This window comes from Squalius cephalus, assembly GCF_949319135.1.
Source record: "Squalius cephalus genome assembly, chromosome: 21".
NCBI lineage: Eukaryota > Metazoa > Chordata > Actinopteri > Cypriniformes > Leuciscidae > Squalius > Squalius cephalus.
In genome coordinates, this window is record NC_137142.1 from 33,054,894 (window position 1) to 33,078,768 (window position 23,875).

Genomic DNA, 23,875 nt, shown 5'->3' on the forward strand with positions numbered 1-23,875 from the left:
TTGTTCTGGCTTGAAGACCCAGTCAGCGGGTTCTGAACCCAGTCTGGCACAAGTATAGCCAGCGGTTCAGAGGTCAGCCAGGTCTAAATATGGATTTCTTCTCTCTTTCTGTTTGAAATATGTCTTCCTATTTTTCCATGCAATGTGACACCTCGGTCCTGTTCCAAAAGCTAGTGAGCTGCCTTTACCTAGAATACAGCTTAGTAGGTGTGCTCCTGGCCTCATGGTGGATGAATCAAGCATCCATATTAATGAACTAATAATATTAATTATAAATCAGACTGTTAAATAATATGAATGTTTTATATATTATATAAAAAAAATTATACTGAATCAATACAATAATCACATTTAATGTTTATTAATAATGATTAATAATGATAAAAGTTACTATTATTAAAATACTCGATTTAATATTATAATTTTTATTCATATTAATTAGAAATCAGACTTTTTAAAGTTTATATATATATATATAGCATTTATTTTAAAGTAACAATATTATAACATTTCTATTATACTGATAAATAAGTAAATTAGAAATGTCACTTAGAAATGACTTAATTCAATAATTTAATTCATAAATATAAATTATATTTTAATTATATTTATAAAAATTAAATTCATATTAATGTGTGTATATATATATATATATATATATATATATATATATAATACATATACACACATGAATATGAATTTAATATAGCCTATATATATATAATTAAAAGAATATTATCACATTTTTTATTTTACTGATAAATATGATAAAAATAAATATTATTAGCAAATGTAATAATTAAGTCATTAATCATAATGAAAATAAAGGAGAAAAATCAATTACAAAATGCTAATTCATTTTAAAGTTAATTAAATTATTTAATTCTTATTAAAATTAAAATTATACTTAGTTTAATATTATTATTGTTATTTTAAATGATTATTATTTAGTTTAGAAGAAATATAATTAGAATTAGTTATCAGAATATCTTAAAGTACATTTAAAAATAGTTGTTTTAGTGGTAAATATAGGTTATTATATTATAGGTTAATATAGGTTGTGTTGTTAGCTTAGCAACATGCTAATGTCAAACTATTGGAATCATTGAATCATTAAAGTTGTGTTTTCTGTTCCCTTTATGTGAGGAAGACTGTACATAGGGAGTAGGCAGTGTTGTGTGTTCATGTTCTCTCTGTGTTTTCCACAGACTCTCTCCTGGCTCAAAGACAGCGTTGCGATGGCCACTCAAATGTGCAGTTTGGACGGACCGAACGGTTTCGATGCAGCCAAGAGACGTCAGGCTTCACTGGAACAAGAGATCCTGTCCAACAGAGCCAGAATAGAGCTGGTCAAGAAGGTGAGCGCAGCTGGCAGAGTGTGTGTGTGTGTGTGTGTGTGTGTGTGTGTGTGTGTGTGTGTGTGTGTCAGCGCTGGTCATGGGCTGTTGGCCAATAGTGAAAATAATAGCTTTTACCGGCCAACACTGATTATCGGTATCGGTATCTCCTTTTTTAATAGGGCTAGATTGACTATAGCATGAGGGAGCACTCACAGAAAATGCTCAGTTGTGTTATTAGTAAGAGTGTGTGTTTCCATGCAGGAGGGTCACAGTCTGGTGAGGGCTCAGCATCCGGGCAGCGTCAAGATCCAGGAGTTTCTGAGTCAGCTGGAGGTCCTGTGGGACGAGCTGAAGAGAAGACATGAGAGGAACGGACTGGTCCTGAAGGTCTCAGAGGAACTCAACTACAGGGTACACACATCTAGTGTTTCTTTGAGTGTTTGGACTGACAGGCCTTCTGTTTTTGAATGAAAGTAGTATGCACTATGTATTCTAAGCACAATATGACATTTATTTTGCTTAGCATGCAAGAAATGCCCAGAAAAACTACTACATTTTGGCAAATGTAGTAGTTTATCTGGGCATTTCTTGCATGCTAAGATTTAATTTGCCAAAATGCACAGTATGCATCTGTGTGGAGTACTGTATCCCATAATGCAATGCATGCAACAACATTGAGAATCCATTTCCAGTGTGATGAAGGAAATATGATTGGAAAAATGTAATAAAATTAAAAAATGAATTCAGTAAAATAAAAAATATATTATATTTGATAAAAAACACTATATTTGTATGATTTTAATCTTTTGGACTCATTATTTCATTGGAGTGCCACAAGATAATATATTCTACACACACAAACACAAATAAATTGTTGATAAAGAAAGTAACATGAAAGGGGCAAAAAAAAAAAAAAGTAAATAATAACATAATTAAATTAAAAACACTAGGACTATTTCATTGGACTGTCAAAAGATTAGATATCTGATTAAAACAGAAGTATAAAAGGGGTAATAAATAAATAAATTATAAAATAACAAAATCAATAAAAATTATTTTAAAAACACAAGGACATATTTGCATCCTTTTGACTCATTATTTCATCTGACTCTCAAAAAATATTCTACACACACACACACACACACACACACACACACACACACACAAAATATTTAAAATGCAAAATAACCATATTTTGGCAAATGTATGCAGTATGTATATCCCTACATTGTGCAGGATAAAATCAGAGCGACCTGTGTGGAATATTGTATTCCACAAAGCAATACAGCAAATTTCTTATTATAAGACGTAAGTGTGCTCTGCCTCATGAGTGCATCTATGCATTACAACGAATATTTACAGTATTTTAAAAAAGCACATAGCAGCTTTGTGTAAATTGTAATGTGAACTCATGCATTTTCTGTAAAGCTGCTTTGAGATGATGTGTATTGTGAAAAGCGCTTTATAAATAAATGTGAATTGAATTGAATGAATTGTTGGTTGCCAGGTGGTGCGGATGCTGCAGGCGTTGGCCAGTCTGGAGGCCTGGTTAGAGGCGGTGGAGTTGTCCATCACACAGGCGTCTCTGGCTGGAGACCCCGAGTCTGTGAGCGTGGCGGAGCAGGAGAGCTGTCAGCTGGAGCAGGAGCTGGAGGCCCGAGGACTGGAGCTACAGAACCTCAGACTGGAAGTAGATCATCTGAGCAAACAGAGACATCTCCACACTCAGCTGCTTCCAGCTCGACTGAAGGCCGTGGAGGAGAAGTATGTGCTGTCAGTTCAGGACGCACAGATGCTGCTTATAATCATGTCCATTCTGTCCATTTTATCATGAAATTCAAACAATAAATGGCATTTTGACGCTTTAAATGTGTAGTGACAGACCTAAGTTAATTAACATTTAACTATTAACTGTTGTGTTTAACTCAATTAACTTTCTTTTGTTCTGTTATTGTTTCTGTTGGAATGCGATATGCAATCGCTGATTTCTTGTACTGGGCAAATGTCTATTGTCCATTTATTATGTATGTACTGTTTGTTCTTTACTGTTATTGTTAAGTGTACTTGAGCTTGGGAAAGGCACTGTATAAATTAAACATATTATTATTATTATTATTATTATTATTATTATTATTATTATTAGTTCAAGTCTTTTCTTTCACTTTCATACAATTTATATATCAAAAAACATGCATGAACGTCAGTATTTCTTTCAGGTTCAGCCGTGTGCAGATGGCGCTGACCCAACAGAGCTCAGAGCTGAAGGACACGCGGATGCTCACCGAGTTCCTGGAGAAGGTGGAGCTTGAGGAAAGTCACTACAGCACCGTGGGACAGGTTCGAGTTTTTCCCACTTACACTTGTGCAATTGGCAGATGCTTTTATCCAAAGTGACTTATATTGAAATGTGTACATTGATCAGTTCATGCATATCCTGGGAATCGAACCCATGACCTTGTCGTTGAATATAAATGTTGTAAAAATATATCGCCCACCATATCGGTGTCGGCCAATAAATGTTCATTTTTAATGTTATTGTTATCGGTCCAATAAAAAAAAAAATTGGCCGATATATTAAAGCCGATAAATAATGAATTATTTCCTCGAGCTGAGACACTTCAGATGTTCGCCATGATGGATTTGAATTGCATGAAATATGATTGGAATGGCTTAAAAAAAAGGAAAATACAGTTCAGTTCAACATGTGCAGCGCAAGTGTCACATAGGCTACATAAAATTATGAGTTATACTATGTATAATTATCATTATAATTGTAATTAGGCTCTCAAAAATTATATAAAAACTTGGATTTAGATCAATCATCCAATATATCGGTTATCGACTTTCAAATATAAAGGGTTATCGGTTATCGGTATCGGCCAAAATGTTCCTATCAGTGCATAAATAATAATAATATTATAAATATAAGCATATGATTAGAATGGCATGGTCGACCAATCAGAATCGAGTATTCCAGAGAGCCGCATAATAACGTGAGACTCATGTTAGTCTATTCTTTTGGTTTGATTTCCTAGCTGTTCTAGTCTTATTCTTTATTGCTGTGTTTTCCTGCAGCCGCTGTGCAGTGAACTGGACTCTGGACCGTCTCTTCTGGGTTTACAGGGGAACGAACATCATGACGAGCCCCTGATGGAAGCCATCGGAAACCCTGTGAAGGAACTCAGAGAAGCTGTGGAGATGCTCAACGATACGGCTCGAGAGCGGGGCCGTTCGCAGTCACATGACCAGAGCATCCAGGAACTGCTCACCAGGGTGTGTAGAATCGGAAATCAGATCAACTTTTTAATGTTTGTGTTAAGGCAGACCTGGCAAGGAAGCATTTTGTGTAAGCATAAGCGTTTGTTATTCCCGTTACTATTCATCTCCTCCTCGTTTCCCAGCATGCCATGGTGTGTGTGCGTGTGGAGCAGTGTGTGCAGCGCTGTGCTGAACTGGCCATAGATGTGCTAGAGATGGAGAGTGAGATGGCTGTGAGGTGTGAGCCGGATCGATGCGGTCTGGATGTCCTGCAGGAGTACCAGGACCAGCTGGAGGTACGGCGACTCTGAACATTGCTAATGGACTTACAGAGAAACATGTTTAGAGTGAATCTCACAAAACCTGTCGAGAACATGCCTTATGACAGTTTAGCACATTTTCGCCTCATATTCTTTTTTGCTGTAATGCAAAAAAACAAAAAACAAACTGATTCTGCCATAATTTATAATTTTTACTTAATGCAAAATAATACTATAAAGTTCAATCAAAAAATTATTTTTTTTTTTTTTCAAATTTTTATTTTATTTTATTTAAAGTCCCCTGGAGTCAATTATTTTATCCCTTAAAACTCATCTTTAATCACCAAAATGATATATTTAAGCGTTTTTTCCTTTAAAAAAATGTTCTTCATGCCTTAAAATATCTTGAATGTAACTCGACACCTTTGCCTTATTTAGTATGCGTGGTTCTATGAATATGCAAATGACCCCGCCTCCACTCACTCACTCAGAGATCCACTGGTTGACGATCACACGTTGATCTGATTGGTTACAAGGTAGTTTGTGACGTCAGAAACACCAGCGATTTCAAAGTGTGTTTTTGAGACTGTCTTTGGTTCACTGCAGTTTTATGGAGAAAATACTCAGCAATGGTGTCGACTTATGAATTTACACATGGTTTGTCTTAAAGCAGATTAAAAACACCACATAGACACATAAACAACATTAAAAGCTGGATTTTCACCACAGGGGGACGTTAAATAAAAAAATACTTTTATACAGCAATTTTCTTTACTTAATTGTCATGAAAATAATCACAAATATCTTATAGATGTACTATTTTTATTATTATTATCACAGTGGAGTTGAGTTGAAATTTTATTATGTGAGACAAAAGAGACTATGGGGTTATAAGAGACATGAAACTTGCATAGAGTTGTAGGAAAATAATACAGTTTAGTATCATCATACACAAATATAAATTATATTATTATTATTACATCACAATGAAAAAAAAGGTCTTAAAAATAGAGCTGTTTTATTCATGCATATTTTTGTGGTGAAATATGACCTGAATATATCTTCATGAGATTCACATTTTTGTGGGGCTGTTTATTTTTCAACAAAAGTCATTCCAGACAGCAACCAAGTGTTTTTGCAAAACCATAACACATCCAAAGCACTTACTAGCGAACGCGCTCTTGAGAACAGGAAGCATCTTGTTTGCCGGGACTCGGTGACCTCTGATGGAAATGGCTTTCTCTCTTTTGTTTTAGCACATTGTTTCTAGAATCTAGTTTCCTGTTGTGGTTGAAGTTTGACATGCACTGAGGCTCAGCCAGACCCTTGTTTCGTTCAATAGATGTTAATAAAGTCAGTGAGCCCACACATTACTTAATTATCCACACAGGACTCCATTGTGTGAGAGTTTTTTGGCATTTATGATGTGCATTTGTACGTGTCGGTTGATTTATTTGTGACTGCAGCATTGTGCATTGTGAGGTGCTTTGCAATGCAACCTCAATAGCGTGCATAGCACAAACACACACACATCTGCCTGGAAACCCCAAAGCGCAAGAAATGACCTAATGGCTCATACTAAAATAGTTTGACGCTCATGCATAAGGCATCTGACAATCTCTGTTTTGCAGGCGCAGATCTGAAACACTGAACGGCTTGATTCTTATTAAGCCTTTAACACTGTTAATTACATTCAGAAACACTGTCAGGGATGCCAGCATTGCATATGTAAAGCATATGGTTCCTTTTAGGGTTTATACTGCCAAAATAGCACAGGTTGAATACCACGGGTGTCTTTTCTGTCTCCAGGCTGAATACGGGATCTTAAAGGAGGAGGTCGAGGCCATGAAGAGTCTGGCGAGCCGTTTGTCAGATGTTTGTCCAGAAAGGATGAACGCTGTAGGATCTGAGATTCAGACCAGTCTGCATTCCTGGGAAGAGCTTGGCAAGAGTGTGTCTGAAAACAAGGAGAGACTCCTGCAGTTTGGGCACCTGCGCCAGTTCTTCAGGAACTACCTGGCTATGATGTAAGGAAACGATGAAACTATTAAATAATAAGGCCTTCTTTTATCTCACATTCTGTTAAAACTAAAGATTTACCTCACAGGAACATGTCCAGGTCATAACTCACCCCAGAATCACCATCCATCAAGACCATCAAGCTGCCTGTGTTAATGCATCTAAATGCCACTTCAGATGTAACTTCTGAAAAATAAAATAAAATGCTGTGGCCACATTGTAATCTTAAGTTTATATGTTCAATAAATTCTATGTTGAATCCAAATATTTCTTTATAAAGCTACTTTTTGTAATGTCTATCTCATCTAACACAATAATGACTTTAAATGATCTTTGGGCTGTAGTTTCTCAGACAAAATTAAGGAGCGATTCATTTGTGATTAATTAATCAGCGCATCATGTAATTAATTAGGTTAAAAAAAAATTGTATTTAATATGTATGCATAATTTTAGTATTTAAAAAATTAATCCTAAAAATAAATGCAACACATAATTTTTTATTTCTTTGTTTTGATTTTGGGGTGAAATGTGGCCTGGACATGTTTTTGAGTGATTCGCCAGGAATGTTCTCTAAGTTTATTTGCAGAGCTTGTTTTATTAAAATGTTTTATTTATTAATGGGAAATGCCTGTTCACATTGTGTTCTCTTCATCTCTTCAAGGTCTGGTAAGCATCATCTTGAGCTGTGTGTATTGGCCTGAAGCTCTTGTGTTCATCCCACTGCTGTTCATCTTCTCTCCCACAGCTCTTGGACAGAAGACACCCGCTCCTGCATTTTCTCAGAAAGCGCTCTGCGTCAGAGCCGAGAGAACCAGGAGCCTCTGGTCGAGGTTCTGGACCGGCAGATAGAACAGAAGTTTGAGGAGTTTGATCAGCTCACCGTGGCTGGAGAAAAACTCTTTGGCGATGAGCATCACCTTAACAAAATGGTAGAGTATGATTTGTATAAATAAAAGAGATATCACAAATAAAGTTTCTTTAAAGAGGTTGTATTATACCGTTTTTTGGGCTCTACTAGAATAGCATTTTATGCTTGGATGATCAAAAAACACATTATTTTTCACATATTGTACATTGTTGCAGCTCCTCTCTTCCCAGTCTGTCAGTAACGCTCTGTTTACTTCCTGTCTCTATGAAGCCCCTCCTTCTGAAAGCACACTGTGCTCTGATTGGTCGGCTGGATCAGTGTGTTGTGATTGGTCGAGCGCTTTGAGTGTGTTTGGGAAATGTCCTGCCCCTTACCATAACCGCCAGTTTCAACACACTACTAACTAACTCAACCAGGCCCCGCCCCTTTATTCTGCGTATGAATTATTTAAATGAGGAATATTGTGATGTGTTCGTTCCCTGAAGAAAACTCAAGACTACACTGGAGGCGTTTCAGGGAGTTCAGAAACACTGACACTGATATAGAGAAGAACTCCCGCTGGAGGAAACCATTTTCATGCTCAAACAGCAACATCACACACTAAAGAAAGATGAACGTGTAAAAAAAAGCATAAATCCTCTTTAATATCGATTTCAGTTGCTTTGCCCAATTTATAGCTCTACTCTTACTGTTTGACAACTAATTTACCTCATGTCTCCTATGAGAGTACAACCAATAAAAGCTTCCTCTAGGATGACAGAAACAAGAATGATCAGATGTTTTTTCCATTGCTCTTTGTCTTGTGATCAGATCAGAGAGCGGATGGAGGAGCTGAGGAGCATGCTGGGATGGATCCTGGTCCACTGGAGGGCTCAGAAGGATCAGCTGTTGAGCAGACAGAAGGTTGAAGAGCCTCAGACAGATGCCATTTACTCTGAAGCCACGGTCTGCACCTCGCAAACACAGGTAGATCCCATTAATGATGGTGCTTAGTTATCATAAAAATCAACTTAAAGGGATGGTTCGGAGTGAAACCAACCTAGGGTCCTTTGCACCATGACCTCGAGCCAAACACCCCCCAGAAGCTTTTTTTCCCTCGGTCGAACATTATTAAAGTTAGAGCTTATTTAGAGAGATCAGCCGGATGTCTTAGTGCAGGCGCTAATTGATCCAAGGATGTATCTGGTAAATTACCCCACTAATAATGCCCAGAATGGCACCAAACTTCTACAGTAGTACAAATAGGTTCTGTACTCATAAAACGAGGCATTGGAAAGTTTGTAAGTACATCAGGAGTTTATTTAAATAACACTTGCCTGATGGCTAATGCTACCGCTAACCCGGTAGTCGAGGTCACTTCAGTGATTTGGGAAAACCACGTAAAAGTCCTGGCAGAAAGCGATGCATAAGGATGTAGTGTAACGACGCCCAGTTCCAGGAATGCACTAATATTTTGTTGGTAGTACCAGTTTGCAACAATTATAAGTTAACACTAAGTTGTCAACACTTCGGAAAAAATAATAATTCGTCGTCACTGATTGATTGCCAACAAAACACAGACATTTGATGTTACTTACCGTCTGCAATTCCCGACTCATGACCGGGATATTTTAGCACTGGGACCGCTCCATCTTTCAGTTTCAAACGGTCTGCAAATGCAGTGTCGAACTGGGCTTGTTTATAAAACAGTTGTCACCGAAAAGCCAGGAACAAAAATAACAGTTTGGAGTTTTGGTTCCTTGCCACTGTCGCCTTTTACGCCTTTTTTCCACCTTTGTCGCCATTGGCTTTTGGCTTGCTTAGTTGGGGACATTTAATTTAATATTCAACAATAATATTGATCTGCCTGCATTGACACCATTATATGAGAACTGAACTGAGCTGGACGATGACATCACGGTTTTGGAGTGGCTATATATATTATATATTTTATATTATATATATTTTTTACAACAAGAATTAAACATCACTGAGCTTACTTAAGCTGGACTGTGATGCTATTTTCTTCTAGAAACAAACATTGTTGCATTATTTTCCTGTTATCTCTGTAAAGCTGCTTTGAAACAATCTGTATTGTAAAAAGCGCTGTATAAATAAAGGTGACTTGACTTGACAAAAAAACACACTTGCACAACTCAGTTGCTGCCCCGGAAAAATGAATTGCATCCACTGTTCCCCTAACACTGGGTTCTTTGGGAAGCTGAACAAGGTTATCTTTTCCTCACAACCAAGAACACACTTCTTTGGTGACATTGTTGATTTCGTGGTCTAAAAATAAAATGACAGCGCTGCCGACATTGCTCTTGCTCTCGCTCTGGTTGATGTGTGCGCGCGCTCTTCCGAGAGAAGTGCCCATATAAGGAATTCTGCCCTTTATAATAATAATAATAATAATAATAATAATGCGTTTATTTTATATAGCGCCTTTCAGGAAACTCAAGGTCGCTTTACAATAAAGTACAATATACATGACATAGAAACAAGACATGAAACAATACAAATAAACCGAGATGGATAACATTGACGTCATACAGGGCCATACTCAAAAAAAAAACTTTCCGAAACTTTAAAGAATCCTGAAGGAGTGTTTTTGGCACAGAAACTCATGTGTGTGTCATGAGTGTTTTTGAGTCAAAACTCATTTTTTAAAACTTTGGCCATGCATGAGAATCCATTAAGTCAGAAGGCACGAAATAGCATTAGACATTCCCTTAACTGGTCCCAAAATAAGATTTTTATTTATTTATTTATTTTGTTTGTGAAATGTGATCTGGCAAATCCTTGACAGTCAATTTGCATTAGATTGACCCAAAAATGCAGTCTCCTCATTAAGCATGCGAATTCTGCCTTGTTTCAGGTGGAAACCTCAACCGAAGTCCCCCAGAACAGAATAGAAAGCCTCTCAAATCTCATTGGTGACATGGAGGATAGTTTGCAGCACAATTATGGATATGAGGTGATGAAGAGTGTCAGTCCTAAAGGAAGCGATGCCAGTAGTCATTTAGAGAGTCCGGATTCCCCGTACCTGGTTCTGGAGGAACCCAGTCCCACTGCTGTAGGAGGAACTGTCAACCTCATCCTCAGCTTCAGCAACTCTGGAGACACACAGATCCAGGTACAGGCACCTGGCAGGGAAAGTGGCGTGCCGGTGCCCGAGCCTTTGCACAGGGTGAGAATAATGCAAATACCACAAACATACAAACATCACCCTATGCTCTAGTTTGTGTTCTCTATTAAGGTCCTTGCACACTGAAATTTTCGCACGTTAAAAAATTTGTTGTGTCAATCACTTTTACACACTGCCTCCGAACCTTTCGTCCGTCACAAAAAAAATCAGATCGGGTTTGATTTTCTGCGTTTTTCGCATTCGTAGCAATCATTTTTCAGAGTCAAAGAATGACGAATACGAAAACTTCGGACTCTCTTAAATTAAGTTTCTTAAATATTAATGCTCTGTATATTAACACTCCTGATTTTTCATTATTTGTAACTACCTCTGCCAAACAGTTATTTCATTATATCATAATATCACATTACATACTGTTTTGATATTGGGGAAGAGGATTTTTTTTTTTTTTGTTACAGTGTTAGACATAGTTCTGATCTAGTGTTGGCCTCATTTCAAAAGCAAGATATATATGATAATACCAGTAACAACAATGTCAGACGTAGGCCTGCTTGTGCTATAGTGGTACACATGACTGAATAAGTGTGAAATATTTACATTTTATTTATTGTGTTTACCCCTGATTGTGCCAGAAATTTTTCTCTAAGTTCTTCTCTAACTTTTCTCTAAGAGAGTAAGAAATGACTCTCTTCTCTTTCCTCATCGACATCCTTCTCTGTTTGATTTTCTTGTGCGTTCTCCTTCAGCCTGCTGAGTCTCACTCTTCTGCCTGTAAAAGCTTTTGGAAGCGCTGCCAGGGGCTTTTTGGTAGTTTAAAGCAAAAGAAAAAGATTTATCGACACAGTGCAGAAGAGGTAAATACAGTTGGTCGGTGGCCCTGCATGAGAAAACAAAAACATGGTTTGTTTGTGTGCATGAGGACTGTAGTGTGATGGACTGACTAACACCATGATCTTCAGAAGAGAAATCATCTCATCGTATCATTTAAAAAAAGACGCATCGCAGTACATCTCAAAATCGTAGTATAATAGTACGCTATTCTGAAAAAGAGCCACTGGCCTGATCAATTGTTTGTTTGGTGGTTGGAAACGCGATAAAGCCAAAGAGACTTTGGAAGACGAGTCGCTGTGGTTAAGGGGAGATTGCAAACAGGTATAGGTAATGAAAAAATTACTGAGGAAATTGCCACTTCCACTGCCAGTAGATAGGAAGCATTAGAAACCAAGGCAAGAAACTCTTCCAAGACACACATAAAGCCTCATTTCAGACATTCAGGTTGTTTACAGAACTGTCTTTGGGAAAGTTTTGAAAGTAATTGCAACAAAAATAAAAGTGTGTGTTTCTTGGAACGGTTACAGGGACTTCAAAATATAGTAGCATATAGTAGCCTTACATGGATTTGCAGGATCCTAATTTTATTATGCCATTAGGGTCTGTGAAGTGTAGACTTCAGTCAGTAGTAGAAGTTATTTTGGAAATGTTGTCCATTGCTGTATGTTTATAGCTCTCAGATTTTTTTTTTGAAAACATCATGAGGATAAGGGCTTGTGTGAAGATATCTAGCTTCTATCATGGCATCTAATTTTAGATGCATTTTGATATCTGTGAGCAGGATTTATTTATTTTGTGTCCTCTGAGCTTTTCAGCACATGTAGAGCTGCTTGATGACACTGTGAGACTCAATACATATGTTTCAATGATCATTGTATTATTATATGCTGCTGACACCACAGAGATCAGAGCGTATAATCACAAAGAGTCAGAAATGATCAATTGAAACGTGCATGCATTGAGTCTCTTACAGTGTCATCCATAAGACATCTGTAAATTAAAAGTGCAGTAAGCGATTTCTGAGAAACGGTGTTGAGAGTGGATCGGATCGATCACCAAAACACACTTGTAGCCTATCAGCAGTGAGGGGTGTGTCCACTCATTAGGGGGGAGGTGCCTGTGTAGCATAGGGTGCTTCTCAATACTCAAATTGATGCTTCCTCGTTTCCTCGTTTCCTCACTCCTCCGTCCTCCAGCACGTGACCTGGAAATCGATCGAACTCAGCCATTAGCTAAGACATGAGAAAAGGAAACAAGGAAAGGGAGCGAGGATGCACAAATAAGAAATGAGAAGCACCCATAGGGCCCTATTTTAACGATCTCAGCGCATGGTCTAAAGCGCAGGGTGCAAGTTGACTTAGGGCGTGTCCGAATCCACTTTTGCTAGTTTAATGACGGGAAAAATGGTCGGCGCTCCCGGTACATGGTCTAAAAGGGTTGTCCCTATTCTCTAAATGAATAATGGGTGTGTTTTGGGATTTACGTGAGTTAAACCAATCAGAGTCTCATCTCCCATTCCTTTTAAATGCCAGTTGCGCTCGCGCCATGGCGGATTTACATGACGGATTTACATGTCTCCAGAGCGCAAACGGATCTGCTCGTGCACGAGGTAAAAGTGCGCAAGCAGAACATCTAAGGGACAAGCCGGATACACGTAACAATACACAAGGATTATTAATAATAATAATGGATTCCACCAGATCTTTAAGTACACAATAATAATCTTTTACATTGTAATCCTTTTATTTTAAATATTTGGCATGTCGCGTTGTGGACCGGGCTATAGGCGCACATTACTAACACGCTCTTTAAATAACCAAAAAATATATATATTGCGCCCTTGACTTTAGACCAGGTTTCAGTTGGTCAATGGCGCAGTCTATTTCAGCTCCTCAAAATAGCAACGTGCCAACAATGCACCAGAACACACCTCGTTCTCAGACCAGCACACCCATGGGCGCACAAATGGGCGCAAATACATTTGCTATTTAAACAACGTGGCGCAGGACGTGAAAATGATAACTGCGTCGGACTGAAAATAGCAAAAATCACTTCCGTCGCGCTTGGCGCTGCATTGCGCCGGGTGTAAGATAGGGCCCATAGTGTGTTCGTGAATTTGGGGGCGGAGCTATCAAGATGAGGCGTGTTTCTTTTGGTGATTTCAAATATTTGTTTCTCAGAAATCACTTACTGCACCTTTAAGACCAGACATATACTCTAAAATGAGTGTTTCAAGTTTTCTGAACTTATACAGTAACTTGAGGAACAGAGCAAAAGTTTAGTCTTCATTCTCTTTAAACTGTTGCTCCATCATGACAAAAGAGTCTGAAACCAACAGAGGCCAGGGGCTTTTATTAGATCTAAAGATATGCTGCAAATCGGTTGTTTTAATCAGATATGCATGTACGGAGAGAGACGGAGGAAGCAGATGATAAGAGAGGTAATAAGATGCATGAAGTTTTTCACTCTAACATAAGCTATCTTTAAGCCTGATGACAGCAGCGCTGTGCTGAGATGTGACCTCACCCTCCGCTTCCCATGATCGCTGAGTTTTGAAATGGCTCCCAGCAGGAGTGGGGGGTGCTGGAGAAATTTGTTGTGAACTTTCTAGAAGGCCCTCCTGACTGGCCTGCGTGATTTATGGTCTGGGGCTGCCAGAGAAGCACAAGATTAGTCACGGGGTGAAAGGTCAAGCCATTACAGCTGTGTATGACGACATGTTTAACAGCATATGATTCTTATTAAAACCCAGAGTAAAAAAAAACCTAAGTGTGCTTGTGTAGTGATGCTAGTGTTCTTTTGTATGTGTTCATGTTGTTCTCTTGTAAATCTAATGGAGTGTGTGCTTATGTGAGCCAGACACTCACAGAAGTGTTGTGTATTCAGATACTAAAACACTTATTTACACAAATGATTATACAAATTCTCATTTTTGTGCATCAGTGTTTGAATTATGAATTGCATTGGCCATAAAAGGTTTTTGGACGCTTAAGCCACACTTAAATATGAATGTCATTGCATAATATGATAAAATATCAAACCAAGTTACATTTATTATAAAGATAACACAAGGTCCAAAATGAAAACACGTTGTGGTTGTGAAACATGAGTGAATGTTGATAGTTATATGTGATAAGCTGCACCTGTATGAACTAGACTTTAACCAATTTCATACATGCATGAAAAATGACCTAGAGACCAGCAACAGTTTGTATATGCCACTTCATAACTTTTATGCAATGCAACGACATTCATGCATTTTTTTTAATATGTGACCTAAGTATTCAAATGATTTTTGGACCATTGCACATCAGATAATTAGCATGATGTATCTTTAAAGGGTGAACTTTGTATTGAAGCGTGACACTTATGCATGCTAAACACTTCATGCATGGGAGAAAAAAGTGATAAAATAACACTCTAAAGCAATCTTTTCCTTTCGTTTTAGGTAAGTACTTACTTGCATGTTATGGAAAACAACATGGCAGTAGCCCCAGTGTATGAGAGTATGACGCTACCCAGAGACAAAGCCCAGTGGCCCTCATCCTCCTCTCCCAGAACATCCCTGTATGCTTTCTCCTCCCCTTGCACCTCTCCGCACCCCTCGACCTCCACAGAAGACACCCTTCAACAGGCCAGCAACAACCCCTCTGTTCACCACTTGCCAAAGAACGGCAACATCTCAATCTTCAGCAGCCTGAAGAGAAAGAGCAAGAAGGGGAAGAAGGAGAAAGATGACCGTGGACACACCATTAAGAAAATCATGGGAGAAGAGGTGTCAGAAGAGGCTGGTTTGCCACCTGTACATGAACCAGTCATATATGATACGCACACTTGGCCCCTGAAGGAAAGGAAGAAGCGGAAAAATGCAAGAAAACCAAACAGCGATGAGACTCAGGTCTTGGACTACATGAAGAACCCTTTGGTGAAAGACATAGATGCAGAATGTTCTGGAGAGGTTGGATCTTCAGTTCATCAGACCTTAGAGGTTGCCACCCACGGACATGTGAAGAACCACTGCAGATTTCTGTCCTTGGGCTCAGTGTTGAGCTTCGACCTGCCCAAGGATATGAGCCTTATCCCTAGCATTCAAGATGTCATTACAATTGGCCCTCCCGAGCAAAAGAAGACAGACTCTCAACACCAGGACTCTCAGGTTGATCGTCCAACACCTCTGAGCACCTTTAAAACCGCCCGTTCACCTCCAACGCAAAAAGAAGAGTCCAAACTAACCTCTCCATGTGAAGTAATCCTTAAGATTGATTGTAAAGACTCCAAAAAGATTGACACTATTTCATTTACTGAAGATGAATTTCCTCCTCCACCTTCTCCAGTCATTGAACACATCTCATTTGAGGAGAATCATCCCTCATTACTCCAACAGAAACACCTGTCTGGGATAAGTACAATGCCCAAAGAAGAGGCGGACAGTTGGGACACAATTGGAACTAAACTTGACAACAAAGAAAACCACTATGTAAGTCCGCCAGAAGATGCAAGCCAAGGGATTTCCAGTCACAGCTCAACTACAGCAGAGATTCATGTATGTCCTAGCATCCATACCTTGGTTCACAATTTTAATGGACACATCTTCAATAGGCCAACAAAGACCTCAAGCACTCAACAGTTGAGTCCAAGCCATGCATCTCAGGTGGTGTTGAACTTCAGAGCCAATGGAAGAGAGGACTCAGTGGACTCTGGTCACTCCAGCTCGGGAAGTTTCAAGTTGTGTTCAGAGAGTTTGTACGTCGACTCCTCAGAGTGTCCAGTTCCCAAGAGGACCATTGGGAAGGTACAATCCCTGGATGCAGGAGTCTCCAATAGGAACTTAGAGTTCTCCAAAGACAAAAGCCTCACTTTATCAATTGATGTTGAGGATCCAGTTCATCCTGACCACCAACAGTTTGAGCTGGAAGAGGAGGAGCTGGAGGACATCTGGAACCACACCAACAGCTACCGACAGAGTCTAAACTCTGATATCATGTATAACGGCTACCAGGCTTTGACAGCCACCTCTTCTCCAGACCAGCACAGGGAACCCTCGACCAAAGAACAAGCAGGACTCTTCAGAAAGTTGGTCACAGCCTCCGCACCCAACCTTCTTGTGGCGGAGTTTCGACTGCCACCATCTATCCAGTCTATGGTGGGTTGTGGGAAGCGGCAGAACTCAGTGGAAGAGTGGAAAATTCTGGATAAAGGGGACAGAAGGTCTTGGGCTGCATTCACTCAGCGGGAACAGGTTTACAAACAGGTGGCCATTAATGAAACCGCTTCAGATCCGGTGAAACTACCTGAAATAGAGGACCAGCAAAAGTATATCTACCATTATAGAGAGGAGGAGGAGGAGGAGGAGGAGGAGGAGGAGGAGGAGGAGAAGGAAACAGGGTTTATGAAGGTGAGGTCTACAAGTTGACAATTAATCCTGTCAAACCCTGTCGTTTAGGAAGTTAGAGGTGTCCAGTCCTGCTTCTGGAGGGCCAATGTCCTGCAGAGGTTAGCTCCAACCCCAATTAAACACATCTGAACCGAGGAAATCAAGGTTTACTTGGAACCTCAGGGCAAGTGTTGGAGCTAAACTCTGCTGGATGTTGACCCTCCAAAATTGGACACCTCTGGGTTAAGTAGTTGAGCTGTTGACTTGTTCTGCCTTCACAACATGTCAGAATGATTTTTATGAGATGAGTATTGTAATCAACAGCTTATGGCTTTCTTTAAGGCCAGAAAATACTACTTCATTTGGCTGGTTTATGAGGTGACAGGTTACATTTCCCATCATTCAGTGTAATAAATAACATACATAATAAAATGCTCTTTATTTTGTTGCTTTTGCACTGAAAGGCTAAAATAGGATCTTCCCAGGAGGATTGAGTTTTTTTGTTTTTTTTGGAAATCTTGTGGCCAGCACATTTCATATCATTATCCTCATTGTTGTTGTAGTTATTATTAGTGCTGTTTAATCTGTTATTGTCACAGTACTTAATGCATTGATATGTGTCCTCCTCTCTCCACAGGACCAGTCAATGAGCCTCCTGTCTGTTCACATGGGATTGGATGGCACCAATGACTCTGATATCCAGGTACACAGAAGTTAAATTGCAGACCATACCAGAAGTTTACATGATATTTACTTACAAGTCTGCTTTAAAGTTCTTCGGAATATTGAGAAATAAAAGACATTACTGTATCTATTCATTGTGAAATAATGGTTGTTAATTCTGAACTTTGACCGATCTTTTTCAGAGTGCAAGAGAAGAACTGGAACTGCCGTCTATGGAAGGCACACTGGAGAGGAAACACAAACTACAACTTGGTGGAAAGAAGGTAAATATCACAATTACAGATATTTTCTTCACACAGACCAAGACAAAGGAGCATTTTGTGTCACAGGCCTCATGCTTTTACCTGTGGTTTAGGTTATTTTGGTGCATTTTTCGTTGGTCTTTATGTAACCAATAAGCTAAATGTGCGATTTCAGGCACCATGCAGGGCGTGGAACTCCTATCATGCTGTGCTGTACAAACAAACAATATGTTTCTATCAGGACAGGAAAGATGCACTTAAGGTAAGCTTGAAGACTTCATGATCTGGCTTTGCAAAACCTTTTGTTGCTTTATTGCAAACAGATATCATTAGTTATATTTAGGGATGCACCATATATCGGCCACCATATCGGTATCGGCCGATATATGTAATCGTTATCAGCCCAATAAGAAAATTAGGCCGATATACTAAAGCTGATAAATAATGGATTATTTCCTTCAGCTGAGACACTTCAGATGCGCATTGTTCACATGATGGTTTTTAATTGCTTGAAATATAAAAGAAAAGTAAAATATAGTTAAGTGCAACATGTGCTGTCATTTGGCTACATAACATAATGAGATTATTATAATTGTGTGCTTGGGAAATGTACTTTAATGGTGAGACTTTTGTTTTTTTAATCAGGCTCTCAAAAATTATATCGGTTATAATTTATATAGAAGTATCGGTTATCGGTATCGGCCAAAATGTTCATATTGGTACATCCAATTGCAAGGTTGAATTGTGATTTGAATTACATTCAATGGCAGCTGTAAAGCAGCTTAGGATATGAGTTCACCAAAACGAGTCTATATTTGTACCCTATAGAGCTGTGTGACGAGCCTTCCTCTGAACCTAATTGGAGCAGTGTGTGAACCGTCGCCGGAGTACACCAAAAAACCCAACTGCTTTTGCTTGAGGTAAATGATGGACAACTAAAGATTTGTTTTAGTTGGGATGGGAAGTAGTTTGAATCGCTTCACTTGTTTTACCATTTTCTCTCAGATTGAGCGATGGATCTGAGTATCTCCTCAGTGCCTCCTCCCGATTTATGATGAAGAAATGGATCCTTAGAATCCAAGCACACACTGGTATTATACCATTTACTATCTGTCTGTCTTTAATAGTCTGTTTTTACAGTCATATTCAAATGAGATCCTCTCTCTCTCTACAGGATCCAGTGATTCTGTAGTGAATAGATCGAAGTGTCATGGGTCTTCAGCATCAGCGACGCTCTCTAGACATTCTCCTCCTATCTCAGACTGTCAGTATGGAGATAAATGTCGCTGCTCCGTGAGAAATTATGTCACCACCACGGTTTTAGCACAGAGTCAGCCTACCTCAGGCCGAACCAAAGAGATCATAGTTCACACCAGTGACGCTCTGCAGATCCACCAAACACATCAGGATCTGTTGCTCCCCTCATTCACAGATGCAGGTCATTCTGGTGAGAAACTGTGTGAAGACTGGAGGAATGAATGGCTGCTAAAAACTCAGCATCTATCTATCTATCTATCTATCTATCTATCTATCTATCTATCTATCTATCTATCTATCTATCTATCTATCTATCCATCTATGCATCTATCTATCTATCTATCTATCTATCTATCTATCTATCTATCCATCCATCCATCCATCCATCCATCCATCCATCCATCCATCCATCCATCCATCCATCCATCCATCCATCCATCCATCCATCCATCCATCCATCCATCCATCCATCCATCCATCCATCCATCCATCCATCCATCCATATATATAGCCATTTAATTTGACTTGAAATGCTGCTGTTCATTACCCCATTATATTATAAATTATTTTATTTTTGTTTATAAATTAAGTTTATAGTTGTATTTCATAAACCCTCTTTGTTATTGTTCCAGAAAAATGGCTCCAAGTGTATTATAAAATGTATAATTTATAATAAATGTGTATAAATTTGGATATTTGATCCATAAATAGCTTCAAAGTAGTTAGTTTAAATTTTTTTTTTTCTTAATCAGTATTTTGCCTGGTTGTAGAATACATTTTTAAAATAAATATCAAATTAAATATATAATTTATCTTAAGTATGCTAGTATAATATATTTAAAAGCATACATGAGATAAATTTAGCATTTAGTTTGACAGTAGCTTCCTCAACACTGGCCACTAATGCAAGTAATAAATAAATAATATGCAAGACAAATGTTTTGGACATCCAAAAGAGGGCAGTAGAGGCCTCTGTTGAACATGAGCCGAGCTTCACGCAGACATTATGAGGCATGGTCACATCTGTTTGCTGTCAGCGCATTTCTATTTCTGGAGAAGCACTTCTATTCAGCGCTCTGGATTTTGTCATTTCCAACTTGGTCACATTATTTCTCACCTCAAGTACTTTGTTACTCAATTACACTGTCTGCGCTTGTCCTGTAGAGGTTGAATGATTCATGTTCTGTTTTTTCTCTCTGTAGAGGATGAGTTTGAGTCTCATGGCGAGTCTCTGAGACAGAAGTTGTCCTCTATGTCCACCACTCAGGGCTGGACCAGTGAAAAGAGACGCTCACACTCCTTTACCTCAGGTACAGCCACTGCACTCACAACATCTGCCATGTAAACCGGTCATTCTTATGAAACGGTGCTATATAATGGTGTACAGTTGTGTCCAAAAGTGATGTCCGGCCTAGGAAAGTTGGCATCTTCACCCTTTATTCAAATATTATCAAAAATGTGTTAAATAAGCATATTGCATAGTTGTGCTTGGAGTCAATTGTTTTAGTTGTGATAATGACGCAATGAAAAACATGCTAATTGTGCTGATATAATTTTTGGCCAGGCTGTCATAGAAATTATGAACACATGCAAAAACAAGACAGAACCAACGAAATATTAATAACTAATTATGTAGTCAATGAGAGCTTTCTGTTTATCTATGCTTCTTTTTTTCGCATTGTAAAATAAAACCTGTAGCTGTAATTAGCCTTTTTTTTGCCAAATAATTTTGTCAGATAAATACCTTTATCAAGTAGTCTTTTGTACTTCCCTCATATTTAAAAAGCTAAAATATTTCCCTTGTATTTTGATGGTTTAATCGAACTTGTAGGGTCATTAAAAACAAATATCCCCTCCGGACGTCACTTTTTGCCACTACTGTATATTCACATTAATGCATATGACAGTTGCTTTTATCCGAAAGACATGCATTGCATTCGAGGTATACATTTAATCAGTTCATGCATTCCTAGGAACAGAAACCATGACCTACTCTTGGCTACAGGAAAGCTTTACAATGACTGCAACATAATCAGTTATTAATGTTTATTTTGTTGGCTCTCTCTTGTTTTTGCATTTGTTCATAATTTCTTTGAATGACAGCCTGACCAAAAATGATGTCCCACAAAATTTGATGTTTCATTGCTTATCATCACAAATAAAACAACTGACTTTTTACTCATATTTAAATAAAGCGTGAAGATGTCAAACATAATTGGTAGTCTATGCATATATGAACTTGAAACACTGATATCTCTGTCCACAGCCACGTATCAGAGGATAAAGCCTGTAGCGCCCCCTTCAGGCAAAGGCCAGGACAGCAGCTCCAGCTACTCTGTGACTTTATTCATCGGAGATCGAGAGATGCCGTCGGTCAGTAGAAGCACAGCGATGGCCGAGGAGTCCCTCTCCGATCTGCCCATGAGGAGCTACATGAGCCTCCCGCGGCCACCCAACAAATCCGTCTTCAGGAAGTTCTTTGGGAAAAAGGAGTGACTGACACTTTCTGTGACAAAGACCCTGACTGACATGTGCAGGACACAAGTTAAACACTTCTGAAAAACTTTTTTCTTACAATTTATTTATGGATTCGATGGCGAGAATCATTTTTTGTCATTTTTAAATGAGATCTTGTATGGTTGTTTAATATTCATTCCTTCAACCGTTTTGATATCGGGTTTGTTTAGCCTAAAATGAAATGTACTCACCCTCATGTTGTTCAAAACCAATATGACCCTTTCTTTCACGGAACATTATATTTACATTTATGCATTTAGCAGATGATGTTATCCAAAGAGGAACAAAAGCAATTTGTCACAGAGCCAATGATATTCATAATATACAATGCCAGGTTTATTAGATTCAAACAAGCTAGAAAAGAGGAGAAAATGCAGAGAAGACAACCCTGGAATAACAGTTCATCATTTCTGATGACAAAAAGCACCACGTAAGTATCATGACTGTAGTGCATATGACTTGTCCACTATATTTCAATTGCTCTCAAGTCATAAAACAGCTTTGTGTGAGAATCTTCCCTTGGTGCTTTTTTTGTCATTTTTGGAGCTTGACTGACCCCTTTTGTTATGTAAAAGGGGTGTCCAGTCCTTCTGGAGGGCCACGATTCTGCAGAATTTAGCTTCAACCTGTGTGGATATTTTCAGTAATCCCAAACGCCTTCATTACCTGGGTCAGGTGTGTTTAATTAAGGTTGGAGCAAAACTCTGCAGGAAAGTGGCCCTCTGGAAGAAGGACTGGATGAAGAGAGAGAGAGATATTTGAGTTTGCAACATCCAAAGGGTGAGTTGAGTTTAATTTCTGGATGATTTTTTTATTTCCTCATGCTAAAAGTCCCTTGTTTGCCATTGTTGTTTTAAATGTGCATTAATGAGTGAAGTTTGCTGTGGATACGGTGACAGCTGCCATAATGAATCTACTGATACGAGACTTTTGATATGTAATGTGTTCAGTGTTTCCACCATATTCCAGTTGAGGTGGTCTGATGTGTTTTCAGTTCATGTATGTTCTTTTGGCCTGGATTGCAATAATCTGTCCAGTCATGGTTTATTTTTTATTAGGTTTTGGCACATATTACTTGTCAGCTTGTCATGTTTTTCTGTGTTGGTTTGAGTTCTGTGTGGTCTTGCAGGGTTAGTTCACCCAAAAATGAAAATTCTGTCATTCATTTATTCATTTTTTTGGCAAACTATCCCTTTAACACGTGTGTTTCCAAACTAAACATTTGATTCACTTATTCTAGTGTTGCTTTCGGTATTTAAACTAATGCATTGTGTCATGTGCATTTTAGAAGGAGGTTTTTATGGGAAGAAGTATTGTTACGGTCTGGGTTAACTGTATCATATGATGCTTATTGTTTTGATATTGGTGGCCTGTGTGTTTATGACCAATTGTACACAAATTTAAACATGTAATGCATTATTTTAGACTTTTCACAGTGGAAAACATTTTTGGATTATGCTGATATGTTCAGTTTGTTAAAAAAAAAAAAAAAAGAAGAAAAAAGTAGCTGAATTGTGCCTTAAAAAGAAAATAAGGTCATTACAGCAGTTTAAACGAGTTTTGCATAATGGGATTTTGTGGTTGAAGATGTGGCAAAACAGAAACTGCACTGGTGATCAATTTATTGAATGATATACATACATAAACCACCATAAACCATGCAATTATGAGTGTCTAAAACTAATGAATTAGAAAAAAAATTAAAAAGTAAATATTGTTAAAGTATAGCTCAGTTTTGTCTCTATAGCTTGGCTCGGATTTATGCATTTCTATATCAACACTATCAACGGTTAAATGAATCTGCAGCAGTCAGGTGGTACAAGAGCTCTGCAAGTTGTTTATGTTCATTATTATTGTCATTTTATGTGCTTTGAGACATGAGGTAATTTAACGCTGTCTCTCGTGACGATTTGCAGACTCTGGAATAACTGGAAGCGGATGACACCGGAAGCCAGACACGTTAAATAATTCACTCTTATGTGAAAAATAAGGGGGATAGACTTTATTCAGAGCAGCGTCATGACAGGTGTGAAGTGAAAGCGAGGCTGTGAGGGATAGACTTACCGTGTTTTCAATGGCATCCGCTGTAAAAAGTTGT

At 38.5% G+C, this 23,875-nt stretch overlaps 1 protein-coding gene across 4 annotated transcripts in view; it reads left to right on the plus strand.

Moving 5' to 3' along the window:
* mymx (myomixer) overlaps positions 1 to 23,503 on the plus strand; it is a 50,934-nt gene extending 27,431 nt beyond the window's left edge. For all 4 annotated transcript variants that reach the window (XM_079855364.1, XM_079855366.1, XM_079855365.1 and 1 more), the window contains exons 14-32: positions 1,209 to 1,358; positions 1,602 to 1,751; positions 2,848 to 3,104; positions 3,557 to 3,677; positions 4,416 to 4,613; positions 4,742 to 4,894; positions 6,668 to 6,885; positions 7,623 to 7,806; positions 8,556 to 8,711; positions 10,603 to 10,914; positions 15,152 to 17,098; positions 17,715 to 17,780; positions 17,944 to 18,024; positions 18,179 to 18,265; positions 18,832 to 18,923; positions 19,009 to 19,094; positions 19,178 to 19,450; positions 20,463 to 20,570; positions 21,527 to 23,503. In XM_079855364.1, coding sequence (XP_079711490.1) covers positions 1,209 to 1,358; positions 1,602 to 1,751; positions 2,848 to 3,104; positions 3,557 to 3,677; positions 4,416 to 4,613; positions 4,742 to 4,894; positions 6,668 to 6,885; positions 7,623 to 7,806; positions 8,556 to 8,711; positions 10,603 to 10,914; positions 15,152 to 17,098; positions 17,715 to 17,780; positions 17,944 to 18,024; positions 18,179 to 18,265; positions 18,832 to 18,923; positions 19,009 to 19,094; positions 19,178 to 19,450; positions 20,463 to 20,570; positions 21,527 to 21,756 — 4,869 coding nt within the window. In that variant the 3' untranslated portion in view covers positions 21,757 to 23,503. The remainder of the gene's footprint in view (positions 1 to 1,208; positions 1,359 to 1,601; positions 1,752 to 2,847; positions 3,105 to 3,556; positions 3,678 to 4,415; positions 4,614 to 4,741; positions 4,895 to 6,667; positions 6,886 to 7,622; positions 7,807 to 8,555; positions 8,712 to 10,602; positions 10,915 to 15,151; positions 17,099 to 17,714; positions 17,781 to 17,943; positions 18,025 to 18,178; positions 18,266 to 18,831; positions 18,924 to 19,008; positions 19,095 to 19,177; positions 19,451 to 20,462; positions 20,571 to 21,526) is intronic.
* The last annotated feature ends 372 nt before the right edge of the window (positions 23,504 to 23,875 follow it).